Source organism: Rhinoraja longicauda, chromosome 20 (assembly GCF_053455715.1).
Source record: "Rhinoraja longicauda isolate Sanriku21f chromosome 20, sRhiLon1.1, whole genome shotgun sequence".
Classification (NCBI taxonomy): domain Eukaryota; kingdom Metazoa; phylum Chordata; class Chondrichthyes; order Rajiformes; family Arhynchobatidae; genus Rhinoraja; species Rhinoraja longicauda.
Window position 1 is genome coordinate 10,745,886 of NC_135972.1, and position 15,519 is coordinate 10,761,404.

Genomic DNA, 15,519 nt, shown 5'->3' on the forward strand with positions numbered 1-15,519 from the left:
TGGCAGCGAATCGCTTTTTGTTGTGCGCTAACCTGGGCAGGTGACCTTTCAGATCAGGACCCTTCTTCAGATCCTTCTTTTGACATCTGTCAGTATGAGTTCAGGATCCCACTTTTCAGAGTTGGAAAAGAGGCAATGTGTCACAGTGAAAGTTGTTCTCCGTAACTGCTTACTTTTTCATTCCATGACCAGTAACATTCTGCAGGCCTCTTCGATGTGGATAGACTGAATTTTTTCTTCGGGAGAAGGCTCAAAGCAAATCTAACAATTAATTTCCTCCAAAACTCGGGAAGCAGGAGAGTTGCTGCCTTACAGCAAGAGAAACCCAGGTTCAATCCTGACCAAGGGTTCAAGTTCAAGTTCAAAAACACCTTTATTTGTCCCCGTGGGGCTATTTACAAAGGCACGTAGAGTAGTATTAAAACTATTGAGGGGGGAGGGGGGGTTAGCAGGGTGACCAGTGGGACAGGGGTGGTTGGTAGTCGAGGAGCTGAACAGCCTGTCTATACAGAGTTTGCATGCTCTCCCTGTGACCGCGTGGGTTTTCTCCGGGTACTCCAGTTTCCTCTCACACTCCAAAGACGTGCAGTTTTATAGGTTAATTGCGTTCTGTAAAAATATCCCTTGTGTATGATAGTGCTAGTGTACGGACGGGTTGGTTGATATACGGGTGATTGCTGGTTGATTGGTGATTATGGGCGATCTCTGAACTAATCACTTTTGCTAATCACTCATGCGATAGAACTTTATTTATCCCAGGAGGGAAATTGATCTGCCAACAGTCATAAAACACAAAATACATGAAACATGAAAGTAAAGTGACGAGTTGCAAGGATTGGAGAGGTGCAAAGATTGGGGGGTGGGGGGGAGACCGTCTTGAAATTTTGAATTGTTTGAAAAGACGTTCAGAACCAAAAAAATGTAACAACAGTCAAAATCATCTCAGAAAAAGGAAATGTGCCATTAAAGTCCCGTCTACTTAGGATCAGTTCAACATTGTAGTTGGTCACCCTCAATAATGGCCGAGTAAGCCGCATAACCTCCTCCTTCCTATAGGAAGATAACTAATCGGTACAAATCGAAGGTATTTATTTCACAAAATGCTGGAGTAACTCAGCAAGTCAGGCAGCATCTCAGGAGAGAAGGAATGGGTGACATTTCGGGTCGAGACCCTTTTCCTTCCTATAGCTTGTTGAGAAAGGACGGTGAATCGACTTGACTTGGAATGAATATAAAATTGTCCCGTGTGTGTGTGTGTGCGTGTGTGTGTAGGATAGTGGTAATGTGCGGGGATCATTGGTCGTCGAGGACTCGGTGGGCCGAGGTTTCCGCGCTGTATCTCTGAAATAAACGACCGTCCCCGAGCCAATAACTCCTCCGAACTGAAACAGAATGAGTTGTATGAGCAGCTAAACAAAGAGCTGTCTCTACCCTCTCTCTCTCTCTCACTCTCTTCTCCCTTTAGAAACGCTCTGGGTCTCCGCTTGCCACTTTGCTACAGCGGTTCAGCCAAGATCAGTAACAAGTGCAGGTTTATACAACGCCAGGTACAAGCCCAATGATGCAAGAGTGCCTCCCGGAGGTTCCCTCGCTTGTCTTACAAATGCGTGACGTTCAGGAGTGGGATTATTGACCTGACATACAACATCCCTGCTCTCCCATCCGCGCTCATCGTGACAGAGATAATGTGACTTACGGGAGGTATCAGAGTTACAACGTCCATATGAATATCTTCAATTCTAAAGGTCTTTCGTCCCAATCATTTTCTAAAACATTTCCCATGTCTATCCCGGGGCATTTAGTCTGCACTGGAAATGTTTCTTTGAGGCAGGCATTGTTACAGGTATAATCATCTCACTCTGCGACCCTCACTCACAGTCAATGGTCAAATATTTCCCCCTTTACACACATTTGTTCGGAAGCCGCGTTTGTTTTGTTACGCACGGGCGATCTACATATAAAACCAGCCAAAAAAAAGGTGTCCGTTTCTGTACCAGAAACGCAGTTTCATTTAGAAATAGATGTTATAAATTGTATCTGTTAAGGTAATATAAGAAAATAACTGCAGATGCTGATACAAATCGAAGGTATTTATTCCCCAAACGCTGGAGTAACTCAGCAGGTCAGGCAGCATCTCCGGAGAGAAGGAATGGGTGACGTTTCGGGTCGAGACCCTTCTTCAGACTGATATTTCTGCAATCACAGAATGATGACTTTATCTGTTAAGATGATGAGTTTAGTTTTAGAGATACAGCGCGGAAACAGGCCCTTCGGCCCACGGAGCCCACATATACTAGTCCATACACCATCCCACGGGGAGAAGGTACAGCGGCCGTCGGCAGGATCGAACCCGGATCCCTGGTTCTGTGAGGCAGCAACTCTACCGCTGCTCCATGACATCCCGGACTATGGTTGTGGTATATCAGGCATCGGCACATATCGCGTTTACTGAAACTATCAGTCTGAAGAAGGGTCTCGACCCGAAACGTCACCCATTCCGTCTCTCCCGAGATGCTGCCTGACCTGCTGAGTTACTCCAGCATTTTGTGAATAAATACCTTCGATTTGTACAAGCATCTGCAGTTATCTTCTTATACTACTCGCTATCACAAGTGCTTCTAGGGTTCATGCCGATGGGTTGGGTTTTTTTGCCCTCATTTTCGACACGGGTGTAAGAGAAACGAAAGGGATTGTTTGATTCAGATTGATGAACAGATTGCATATTGTCACAGTTGGCGATGAAGACTTTGTTCAGCGTGTTGTTGGCTCCCGCATACAAATTCCTTCATCAACCATAAGCTTTCACACGCTTACGATATGCAATGCCAATGGCATGATTGCAGTCCCAACTATCAACTGCAGTTAACCCATTCACCAGCTCAAAACATTCCTGTGTTAACGCCACATTTAACGCTCGGTGCTTGCTTACGCCGATCCTTCATGACATATATCTACATATATATATATATATATATTTCTGCAATCGCAGAATGATGACTTTATATCGACACCACTGTGATTTGCACGAACATTAATGAGTCATCTTAACCAACCCAACTACTGCCCGCTGTCACATTCAGTCTCGTCAACATAATTTAGCGAGCGGTAAAGTTGCTGCCTTACAGCGCCAGAGACCCGGGTTCGATCCTGCCTACGGGTGCTGTTCTGTACGGAGTTTGTACGTTCCCCCGTGACCCGCGTGAGTTTTCTCCGGGTGCTCCAGTTTCCTCCCACACGCCAAAGATAAAAGGTTACTTTGCTTGGTATAGGCAGGCAGGTACAGGATACTGAGTTGGATGATCAGCCATGATCATATTGAATGGCGGTGCAGGCTCGAAGGGCCGAATGGCCTACTCCTGCACCTATTTTCTATGTTTCTATGTTTCTAAATTGTCCCTAATGTGTGTAGGATAGTGTTAGTGTGCAGGGGTCGCTGGTCGGCGCGGACTCGGTGGGCCGAAGGGCCTGATTCCACGCTGTATTTCTAAACTAAACTAAAGAAGCTCTGTAGGAATGAACTGCAGATGCTGTTTTAAAAAAAATCGAAGGTAGACACAAAATGCTGGAGTAACTCAGCGGGACAGGCAGCATCTCTGGAGAGAAGGAATGGGTGACGTTTCGGGTCGAGACCCTTCTTCACCTCCTAACCAACAGCCATCGACCTCTTGAATACTACAAACACTAACTAAACCAAGAACTACGAACCGTCTTGGTTACACTAAGGACTTTAGAGATACACTCCGGAAACAGGCCCATTGGCCCACCGAGTCCGCGCCAACCAGCGATCCCCTCGGATACTAGCACGCCCCTGTTCCGACACACTGGGGACAATTTTACAACTTACCGAAGACGATTAACCTGCAAACCTGCACGTCTTTGGAGTGTGGGAGGAAACCGGAGCACCCGGAGAAAACCCACGCGGTCCCAGGGAGAACGTTCAAACTCCGTACAGACAGCACCCGTAGCCAGGATCGAACCCGGGTCTCTGGCGCTGAGCGGCAGCAACTCTACCGCTGCGCCACCGTGCTGTTCCAAATAATGTTGGGGTTTTTAAACGTATTCCTGTTTTTTTTTGTTTATTGTGTTATCTATGAATAGATAATGGTTATATGAATAGAAATTGTGTTATCTATGAATACTGTGCTTACAGGCTTGTTGTGCTGCGGCAAGCAGTGATTTCGTTGTATCGTTTTTTGGTGCATATACAATTAAACACTCTTCTTGCCTCTCGCAGCAGGTAACAGAGAGTCTAAACCCCAGAGAACACCACAGCCCGAGTGGTTCAGGGAAGCTCAGCGAAGTTACATTTCTATATAAGTTGTTGGCGGGGGATTGGGGGGGGGGAGGGTAATTCGTGCAAGACAACTTTAGGTTGATTTAAAATATGGACACAAAGTGCTGGAGTAACTCGGCGGGTCAGGTAGCATCGCTGGAGATAAAGGATAGACGTCGTTTCTGGTCGGGACCCTTCTTCAGACCCGACCCGAAACGCCCCCATCCTTGTTCTCCAGAGATGATGCCTGACCCGCCGAGTTACTCCAGCACTCCGCATCTATCTTCGGTATGTAAACTAGCATCTGCAGTTACTTTCTACACACTGAGTTTAATATCATTTGATCACGTCCTCGGTTCACAGAAGTTGTGGGATAACTTTTGAGGTCAGAATTGTATCGGAAGGTATTCCGCGGAAGATAGACACAGAGTGCTGGGGTAACTCGGCTGGCCAGACAGCATCTCTGGAGTGAAGGGATAGGTGACGTTTCGGGTGGAGACCCTTCTTCAGACAGACTTCAAAATAGACAGCAAAGTGGGGAGGTGGAGTGGCAGTGAATCGGGGAACAGCCCAACCACCCAGACCGCAAATCTAGCCTCTTGCAAGCAGTACAAAGCCCATTCCGTGATCATCACCGTCCATTTCATGGGCTGATATAACCAACAACTTATTCACTAAAATGCAAATATACGTACTGCACAATAACGCCCCCTCCCCCCCAAATCCGGATTAACATCAGATCAATGGGTACACCGCGTTCCTTGATTAATTCCATCTCCACTGATACTTTACTGGAAGTGTATACATATTTCCCGTCCACAACAGGCATTCTGAGATAGTTGACTTGTGTTGAGATATTTTCTCGACGCTTACCTCCCCTCGCCTACACATCCTATCTCTCGCTCCTAGCCCCCCCCCCCCCCCTCCCCCCATCCCCAAACTCTCACATTCAGTCAACCCCATCTATGAATTTTCCCCTCCCTCCCTCCCAGTCCAGTAACAACCTCGGAATCCCATGCAGCCAACTAGAAGACCTTGAAAGAGTTCCTCGCAACCACTGGAGGAACCCCGGGTCCCAGGTTCGCAAACACACACACACACACACACACACACACACACACACACACCCACACACACACACACACACACACACACACACACACACACACACACACACACACACACACACACACAATCCCCGCCACTCAGACTTGCAAGCTGAAGTTACAAACACTGAGCCAAACAAACAATATCACGCCAGGGTACATACAATACACTGGCGGTTCACCACAACTTTCGGACCTCCACCGAACAACGGCAATGGTCCCACCAGGAGATATCAAAGATATGTATTATCATCAGCAGGCTTACCTTGAACAGTCTGAGTATGTTGGCGACCATGATGGAGACCGAGCTGGCAGAGGCGCCTATAACTCCCACGATCTTGTCTGGTTTGGCGATGATGGGGGGCTCGCCGCTGGCGCATCTCACGTCGGTGGCGTCCTTCTCAATCAGGGCTTGGACGAATGTCAGGGACTGTTCCAGGGCGTAAGTGTCCCTGGAGCAAGTGTCCAGGATGCGGACACCCAGCGTGATGTTGGCCAGGATGTCCGGGTCGCGATTGAGTTGGTCCACCGCGTGGAGCATGGCTTCCATCCTATGAATCCCCTTCTCCTTCTTGATCTCGCCGCAGGGCGCCCCGGCCGCGCCCCGGGAGTGGACGGGGAAGAGCCCCCCGAGGATGAGTTCACCCTCCAGGCGGATGGAGTGGGCATGCTCCTGGCCGTGGCCTCTGTGCACGACGGCCAAGAGCCAGCAACACCTGGCGGCGAGGAGCCAGCGTGGGCAGGTGGCCCGGACCATGTTGCCTGTACCCCCGGAGCGATGCTGAAGTGAAGTGGGCTGCCCGACTTGGACCAGGCGCATCAAGGCACGGCTGCCCCGGGAGTGGAAGGACTTGGACCAGGCGCATCAAGGCAAGGCTGCCCCGGGAGTGGAAGGGTTAGCAGGGGGGGAGGAGGCCGCTGGCAGGCACCACGGGACATTGACTGCGACCTCCCACCGCTTTTTTGATCACATCCGTGCCCGGTTTCAGCCACATCTCTACCAAGCCGGTCCCCCCTCCCTTGGGGGCGGCCACGCACAAGGCGACTGGAATCGCGGCGGCTCCAGGAGATGGAGCAGGCTGCCTCTCCTCCTCCTCTCCTCTCCTCCTCTCTCCTCCTCTCTCCTCCTCCTCCTCCTCCTCCTCCTCCTCCTCCTCCTTTCACTGAAGACTCTGCGCTCCTCCCGTCTCTCCGGCGTCAAAACCCACTTCGCGAAGACGGGGAAGAAAGGTGTCCTCTTCGCGCGGCGCCCTGTGGATTTGCAAGTAGGAAATCATGTCAGTAAACGACAAACAAACGCGACCCGGCGACTCAACCGCTCCCCTCGGCGGCTGCCTCCGTCTTAATACCCCTGTCCCCGCGGGGTTACCCGAGACCACCCAACACCCAGACTGAAGAATGAATATCTTCCATTAATGTCTCCAATGTAACGTCTATATCGCTCGTCCCCCTCTCTCCTGGTCTCAGTCTGAAGAAACGTCGCCTATTCCTTCTCTCCAGAGATGCTGCCTGTCCCGCTGAGTTGCTCCAGCTTTTTGTGCCTTTCTTCGGTTTAAACTCCCATCAGTGAGGAAATGCCAGAGATAAATCCCCCCCCCCCCCCCTCCTCCTCCTCCTCCTCCTCCCTCCCTCCCTCCTCGCCGCCAGAGGTTGAATCTAGCAAAGCAGACTAACCAGCCGCACCGAGCTCGTATCTCCACACCAGAGAACTGCCGGGAACTGCAAGATGCTGGAATTCCGCGCTGAACACCAAGTGCCGGAGTGTGCCGGGCGGGTCGGGCAGCATCTCTGGAGGACGTGGGTGGGACAGGGGTCGTTTCGGGTCGGGACCTTCCGTCAGCCAGTGTGTAGTAGGGGAACACAGAAAGTCTCAACCAGACTGAAGAAGGGTCACCACAAGACACAGAATCTCTCCCGCCCCACCATCCCACCCCGCCCCGTCACAGTCTTTTGAAGGATCCTGACTTGTACTGCTTTATCTCCACCCCCCCCCCCCCCCCCCCACCCCCCACTAATCAGATGTGCAGCACTTTGGTCAACGTGGGTTGTTTTTAAATATGCTATACAAATAAATTTGACTTGACTTGACTTGACCACCACAATGGCACGGTAGCGCAGCGGTAGAGTTGCTGCTTTACAGCGAATGCAGCGCCAGAGACTCAGGTTCGATCCTGACTACGGGTGCTGCACTGTAAGGAGTTTGTACGTTCTCCCCGTGACCTGCATGGGTTTTCTCCGAGATCTTCGGTTTCCTCCCATACTCCAAAGACGTACAGGTATGTAGGTTAATTGGCTGGGTAAATGTAAAAAATTGTCCCTAGTGGGTGTAGGATGGTGTTAATGTACGGGGATCGCTGGGCGGCACGGACTTGGTGGGCCGAAAGGGCCTGTTTCCGGCTGTATATATATGATATGATGATATGAAGTCTGAAGAAGGCTCTGGACCCGAGATGTCGCCCATCCATGTTCTCCAGGGATGCTGCCTGACCCGCTGAGTTACTCCAACACTCTGCATTCCCCCCTCAATACAAATCATTTCCATGCCTTCATCATGATCTATCTCCGTCTCACCGATTCCGTTATCTCTCCGGTTGGTTTGGCCGCTCTCCCGGGATCCCGTTGTAAGAGATATTTGCCCGTCCGAGCGCTCGCTGTGCCCCGGGTGGTGAGTGGAGTGACCGAGCGTCGGAGCCGGCGTCCGACCACCCCTCCCGCCAGGAGCCCGTCGGCCAGAGATTCAGCGTAACCAACGCCGGCCCGTTCAAAGGCTCTCGGCTTCACAACTACCTGGTCTTGAACTGCAGGCAAACGACTCCACGCTGAACTCGCACGCTTGTTGCAAGCGGGACCTACCTCCAGAGAGGAGGGACGCAAGGAAGATAGGATTGGTTTGTTTTGAACGCCAGAGGTTGAGGGAAGACCTGATAGAAGTATATATAATTATGACAATAGACAATAGGTGCAGGAGGAGGCCATTCGGCCCTTCGAGCCAGCACCGCCATTCAATATGATCGTGGCTGATCATTCTCAATCAGTACCCCGTTCCTGCCTTCTCCCCATACCCCCTGACTCCGCTATCCTTAAGAGCTCTATCTAGCTCTCTCTTGAATGCATTCAGAGAATTGGCCTCCACTGCCTTCTGAGGCAGAGAATTTCACAGATTCACAACTCTCTGGCTGAAAAGGTTTTCCCTCATCTCAGTTCTAAATGGCCTACCCCTTATTCTCAAACTGTGGCCCCTGGCTCTGGAATTATGTGAGGCAGACCAGAGTCAAGTGGCATGGAAACAGGCCCTTCGGCCCAACTTGGCCTCGCCACATGCCCCATGTCTGGCTAGAAGGTATAGCTTCAATGGGAGAGGGCAATGTTTAAAGGGAATGTGTGAGGCTATTTTTTTTAACAGAGAGGGTGATGGCAATCTGGAACCAGCTGCCAGGGGTGGTGGTGGAGGCAGGTACAATAGTGGCGTTTTAGGGGCTATTTAGACACGCACGGAGGGATATGGATCACTTGCAGGCACGGGAGATTAGTTTAACGATCGGCGCTGGCATTGTGGGCTGAAGGGCATGCTCCTGTGCTGTACTGTGGACTTTAGAGATACAGCATGGAAACAGGCCCTTCGGCCCACCAAGTCCACGCCGACCAGAGATCATATCCTACACACTAGGGGGCAATTTACAGAAGCCAATTAACCTGTACGTCTTTAGAGTGTGGGAGGAAACCGGAGCACCCCCCCCCCCCCCCCCCGCAGTCACAGGGAGAAGGTACAAACTCCGTACAGCCAGCACCCATACTTAGGATCAAACCCGGGTCTCTGGAGCAACTCTGCCGCTGCGCCACCGTGCCATCCTGGAGTGTTGAATGTTCTAAGCTAAGGGCATGAGATAGAAGTGAATACTAGGGGTTTCAGGGGCTTGTCTCTCCATGGACTCTGTCTGCTGCTTATTGCCACTGGTTCAGATCAGACGTGATGTAATTAAATGATGGAGCAGGATAGAGGGGCCGAATGGCCAACTTCTACAACCTATTCTTTGTTCTTCTATGTCAAATGTCCAGCATCCAGAGAATACATTTTTGCCTTTGGGCAGCACGGTAGAGCAGTGATAGAGTTGTTGCCTTGCAGCGCCAGAGGCCCGGGGTTCACTCCTGACAATGGGTGCTGTCTGCGTGGAGTTTGTACGTTCTCCCTGTGATGGCTTGCATTTCCCCCAGGTTATCTGGTTTCCTCTCACACGCCAAAGACGTACAGATTTGTAGTTTAATTGGCTCCAGTAAAAGTTGTAAAAGTTGATATTCTTGCTTTTGAGGGCGTGCAGCGTAGGTTCACTAGGTTAATTCCCGGAATGGCAGGACTGTCGTATGTTGAAAGACTGGAGCGACTAGACTTGTATACACTGGAATTTAGAAGGATGAGAGGGGATCTTATTGAAGCATAAGATTATTAAGGGGTTGGACACGTTAGAGGCAGGAAACATGTTCCCAATGTTGGGGTAGTCCAGAACCAGGGGCCACAGTTTAAGAATAAAGGGTAGGCCATTTAAAACGGAGATGAGGAAAAACATTTTCAGTCAGAGTTGTAAATCTGTGGAATTCTCTGCCTCAGAAGGCAGTGGAGGCCAATTCTCTGAATGCTTTCAAGAGAGAGCTAGATAGAGCTCTTAAGGATAGTGGAGTCAGGGGGTATGGGGAGAAGGCAGGAACGGGGTACTGATTGAGAATGGTCAGCCATGTTCACATTGAATGGTGGTGCTGGCTCAAAGGGCTGAATGGCCTCCTCCTGCACCTATTGTCTATTGCCCCTAGTGTAGGGTAGTGCTAGTGTAGGAGGTGATCGCTGGATGGCACAGACTTGGTGGGCCGAGGGGCCTCTTTCCACACTGTATCTCTAAAGTCTAAAGCTGATGTGGATTCCTATAACTCAAGGAAAGCCTTCCTCACTTTTCTCCAATCCAATGGTATCGTTCCCTGCATGGACATCCATCTTATATTGTTAGCTCTTGGCCAATTCTGGTGGTTTGGTTTCTGTCCAATGGATATGTGTTTAATTCAACTATCACCCTCCCTCCCCTCTCAAAATAAAGCAACACAATTTTCAAAATCTCTCTTGGATCCCCTGAGTCCACGTTCTTCAATCTAGTCAAGGTTTTCCCCACTGGTAAACCATCAGAACTGGAGACTCTGGGAGGATTCCCACCCCTCCCACTAATGATATGATGGGAAGAGAATCAATGAAGGATCAGTCTGAAGAAGGCTCCCAACCTGAAACCATGTTCACCCATCCATGGCCTCCTGAGATGCTATCTGACATGCTGAGTTACTCCAGCATGGTGTCTTCTTTTTAAAACCAGCATCTGCAGTTCCTTGTTTTTACATTGATAAAAGGGGGGCATTTCCCCCTAATGGAACTTACACAATCCCAATGGCATGGGAGGTGGAAGCACCAAAGGATAGAACTTTGATCAAGTTGTAAAATTGTCCCTAGTGTGTAGGATAGTGCGAGTACACCTGGTGGTCACTGGTCTGCGCAGACTTGGTGGGCCGAAGGGCCTGTTTCCACGCTGTATCTCTTTGAATGGTAGCCAAATGGTATGGATAGGACAAATTCCAACAGAATGCAATTTAAAAAACTGGTTCAAAACTAGAGAACATTGTGGTTTGGGCAGAAACTTGGGCAGGTTTTGTACCTTCCCACTCTAGTGTCCCCTCCCAGATTCTTAGTCTGATGATGGGTCTTGAGCTGAAACATCACATATTCCTTTTCTCCAGAGATGCTGCCTGACCCACTGAGTTACTCTAGCATTTTGTATCTATCATATGTTGGCTTCGGGGTCATTACAGGTAATCTCAGTCTTGGAGGCAGAAAGGTTTACGAGCTTCAGTGGGCGGTGGCATAGCCCCTACAGCCCCGGGTTCAATCCTAACTACAGGTGCTGTCTGTATGGAGTTTGTACGTTCTCCCTGTGACAGCGTGGGTTTTCTCCAGGTGCTCTGGTTTCCTCCCACACTCCAAAGACGTACAAGTTTGTAGGTTAATTGACTTGGTATAAATGGAAAATTGTCCCTAGTGTGTGTGTGTGTGTGTGTGTGTGTGTGTAGGATAGTGTTAATGTGCAGGGATCGGTGGTCGGTGCGGACTCAGTGGGCCGAAGGGCCTGTTTCCGTGCTGTATCTCTAAACTAAATAAATTTCCTGCACCCCTTCGTGGAGGTGACAATCTGATGGTGGTGGAACTTATTGTGGTTCATCCAGATCCATCGATGGAAAACAAACCAAACAGAGCATCAAAAATGCTGGTCAGCACTGGCAGAGCTTGTGGCCGTCTCTGTATTGTACTTTCTCTGAAGTTAAGGCCATAGAATTACAAGGGTCGTTAAACATCAAACTCGAATGACTGCCAAAACCTAAACGGCTAGGATTCTTCATATTTATCTCCCTTTGATGCTGAAAGCAAAAATCCTAACAAATAGAGTATAGAAGGATCTGAAGCAAGAATCTTGCAGCATTGTGGCAGGATTTATCTATCGAAACCCACACGTTATCCTTACATTCACTTGAGATTTTCTACCTACCTCAAATTTTGCCATGTGCTAATCCTAAATAAATAATAGTTCTGGCTATTGCATGCAGATAATGTAAGCCAAGCAATAAAGAAATACAGGATATTTCATAAATATTGTGACAGATTCCCACATGTTGCAGACATGAATTTAATCTTGATTCAGTCCATAGCTTCCAAATATTTGTTGCTCAGTTTTATTCAGTAGATTAATTACTTTGGGCCATTTCAGGCTCAGGAGCTGTGACAGGCCGCACAGTGAAGCTTTGTAACCTTTGCCTCTGTTTAAATGTGTAGCAATTCACACGTTCGGCAGCAAATAAACCTCATTGAAGTTTGCCAGAAGAAAAATAGTGTGGCAGAGACTGATGTCTTTTGAATTGCTGCAGATTTTCTGATGCATTTTAATCCTTCTTGGCGTTGCGTGGCAAAAAAAACCCAGCAGCAGATGTATCAGATTGCAAATTCACTGAAATCCATTGAAAGGCATTCTCAATAACGTGACCGTCAGTTTACAGAGAAATCATCTCAATAACAAAAAGATAAATCGCTGGATTTATTCTATTAGTTTTTGCTGACAGAAGGGTCTAAAGAGGATTAAGGCCCTTCACTGACAGCCACAGACAGGTGGTTGATATATTTACCACATTAAGTGGGGGAGGGGGGGGAAGTCCCCAAATGGGACATAAATCAACTCTTTTATTTTTCCTTATTACCTTTAGAGAACTCATTTAGCTTCCATGTGTTAGTTTCCCCACAGTGATGTATCTGAGATTTGGACCCAGCAGGTTAGAGTGATTAATGATACAGTCATACCCCTTCTCAAAAAGTAAATAGAACTTTAAGCCAAATCTAAACTGGGGAGTCAACTGGGAGTGCCCTGAAATGAAGGCATGGCGGCACAGTGGCGCAGAGGTAGAGTTACTGCCTTACAACACTTGCAGTACCAGTGACCCGGATTCAATCTCGACTCTGGGTGCTGTCTGTATGGAGTTTGTACGTTCTCGCTGTGACCACGTGGGTTTTCTCCGAGATCTTCGAATTCCTCCCACACTCCAGAGACGTGCAGGTTTGTCGGTTAATTGGCTTGGTATAGGTGTAAATTGCCCCTAGTATGTCTAGGATAGTGATAATGTGCGGGGATCGCTGGTCAGGGTCGACACGGTGGGTCGTAGGGCCTGTTTCCACACTGCATCACTAATCTAATATACATCTCCCTCTCTCCCTCTGTGTTGCTGTTGGATCTGGCCTTTAACCTCCGATTTAGACTGCATTTACAGTACATCACAGCTGCAGTGCTGGTCTGAGCCACAGTTGAAATGTAAATCTCCATCCAATCATTAGTTCTGCACCATCTCAGAATAAATAATTTAATATTCGTCTTCAAGTATTTGTTTCCCCCCCCCCCCCCCCCCCCGAGTCGAATTGCAAATGAGACTAGCCATCAATAGCTCAACAGCAAAAGTAACTGCAGACCAAAAAAAAAAAATCCAAGTTAACTTATTCCATTCAGAAACATAATAGTCTGGGTGATAAAGCTAATGATGATGCTATCTTAGTCCGATAACAACTCCAGTGACTGTACATGCACAGCTAAACACACAAGTGGGAATCTGCAGTGCGCGTTACTCTGGTACTGCAGAAGCCTTGATAATGAGATTTGCCACTGATAAACAGGCAGGAAAATGCACCAGTTACCCCTTGGTCACCCTCTCTATACATGCTTGAAAAGATTAGGATTGTTCATTTCACTTTAAATACATTTTTTTTACAATGTGATGTCTTAATTAATACCAAACATCATGCCTGATGACAAATATTAACTTCTATAATCATGACATGCCCCTCTTTTGTATTTGATTATTTTGAGACTTTTTTAAAAGTTTGATTTCCTCTCTAATCTCTATTTCTCTTAATCTCATATTTGGCCCCTTCAAAGAAAGGCACAAAATCCTGGAGTAACTCAGCGGGTCAAGCAGCATCTCTGGAGAACATGGTAGATAGGTATGTAGGTTAATTGGCTGGGTAAAATGTAAAAAATTGTCCTAGTGGGTGTAGGATAGTGTTAATGTACGGGGATCGCTGGGCGGCACGGACTTGGAGGGCTGAAAAGGCCTGTTTCCGGCTGTATATATATGATATGATATGATATAGGTGACCCTTCTTCAACTGATTGTAGAGGGCAGGAAAGAGTGCAGGACAAGAGGAGGGACAGGTCAGAGTGTGACAGGTAATAGGTGAACACAGGCAGATTGTTGGACAAACTAGGCATGCTCGATAGGCAGATTAGAGTCATACTGCCTGGAAACAGGCTTCCAGCCCAACTTGCCCACACCGACTGACATGTCCCATCTACATTAGTCCAATCTGCCAGTCTGTGGCCCATATCCCTCCAAACCTGTCCTATCCATGTAGCTGTCTAATTGTTTCTTAAACATTGCAATAGTCCCTTCCTCAGCTACCTCATCTGGCATGATTGTTGGACAAAGTTTGATAGCTTGATAGGCAAATTCAGTTCCATTACTTTAATCTGCTTTTGCGCACAATTTGGCATAGAAATGGATGTTCAAACACACATTTCCTGCTTTTATACCAGTCCTCAGTAATGCTTTTTCAACACACAGATGCATAGCCTGTCCACTGAAGTCCCATATCTCCTGTACAGTCTGTACACCTCAATGAGTTTCTAATTACTTCAGATTCCCACACAATAATTCATAGAAAGTCAGTGAGCCAGGTGTGACTGTTGCGAATGACTGGCACAATCCTGTGTTATTCTCCCCAACATCTGAACAAAGTCCTTAATGAATTCTAATGTCTTAATTAACCTGCCTGTTTGGAATTAGTTTAACCATTGAAGCGTTGACTGATGTACAACAGCGGTCTTCTCAAATGTTTTCCATTCATCATTTATTAGTTCTTTCAGTTGGATATTAGTGATATACTGCAGTACTGACTTTTAAGACTAACCTTCAGAACCAACGCATTCACTATTATTTCGCTTCAGTGGTAACAGTTATTCTCCTGTAGGATTCCGACATCTCTTCATTCAGATCAGTGGAATCCTATATTCTTGCACACAGCCCAGAGCCCTTCCGCAAGAACCACCTTGTGCGATAAATTCACCATTGTTCAAAATTAAACCACAATCACCAAATTTGCACTAATCAAATACAAATTCATTCACCATGATCTGCAGGCACGATTCACAGCCAACACTTTCCAAAGAGTAGACTAAAAGAACTGCAGATGCCAGTTTACAAAACAAACCAAGTGCTGGAGTAACTCAGCGAGACAGGCAGCATTTCTGAAAGACATGGATAGGCGATGCTTTGGGTCGTGATCCTCAGTATTAACTAACCGTGTCCTCCAGAAATGCTGGTTGACTGAGTTACTCCAGCATTCTTTTTTGTAAACTCTTGTAGATGAGATTAGGTAACATTGAAGGTCACGACCCAAAACATCGCCTGTCCATGTCTTCCAGAGATGCTGCCAGACCCACTGATTTAATCCAGCACTCTGTATCTTCTCTTACTTTGTAAAGAGTGCACCCAGTTCAGTGTAAATCATCCGTTGTTTTGGAC

At 47.9% G+C, this 15,519-nt stretch overlaps 1 protein-coding gene across 1 annotated transcript in view; it reads right to left on the reverse strand.

Annotated features, from left to right (window-relative positions):
- The window catches only part of LOC144603555 (metabotropic glutamate receptor 8-like), a 282,688-nt gene extending 276,182 nt beyond the window's left edge, over positions 1–6,506 (reverse strand). Inside the window, exon 1 of the mRNA XM_078416931.1 lies at positions 5,645–6,506. Coding sequence (XP_078273057.1) covers positions 5,645–6,199 — 555 coding nt within the window. The 5' untranslated portion in view covers positions 6,200–6,506. The remainder of the gene's footprint in view (positions 1–5,644) is intronic.
- Positions 6,507–15,519: the final 9,013 nt, after the last annotated feature.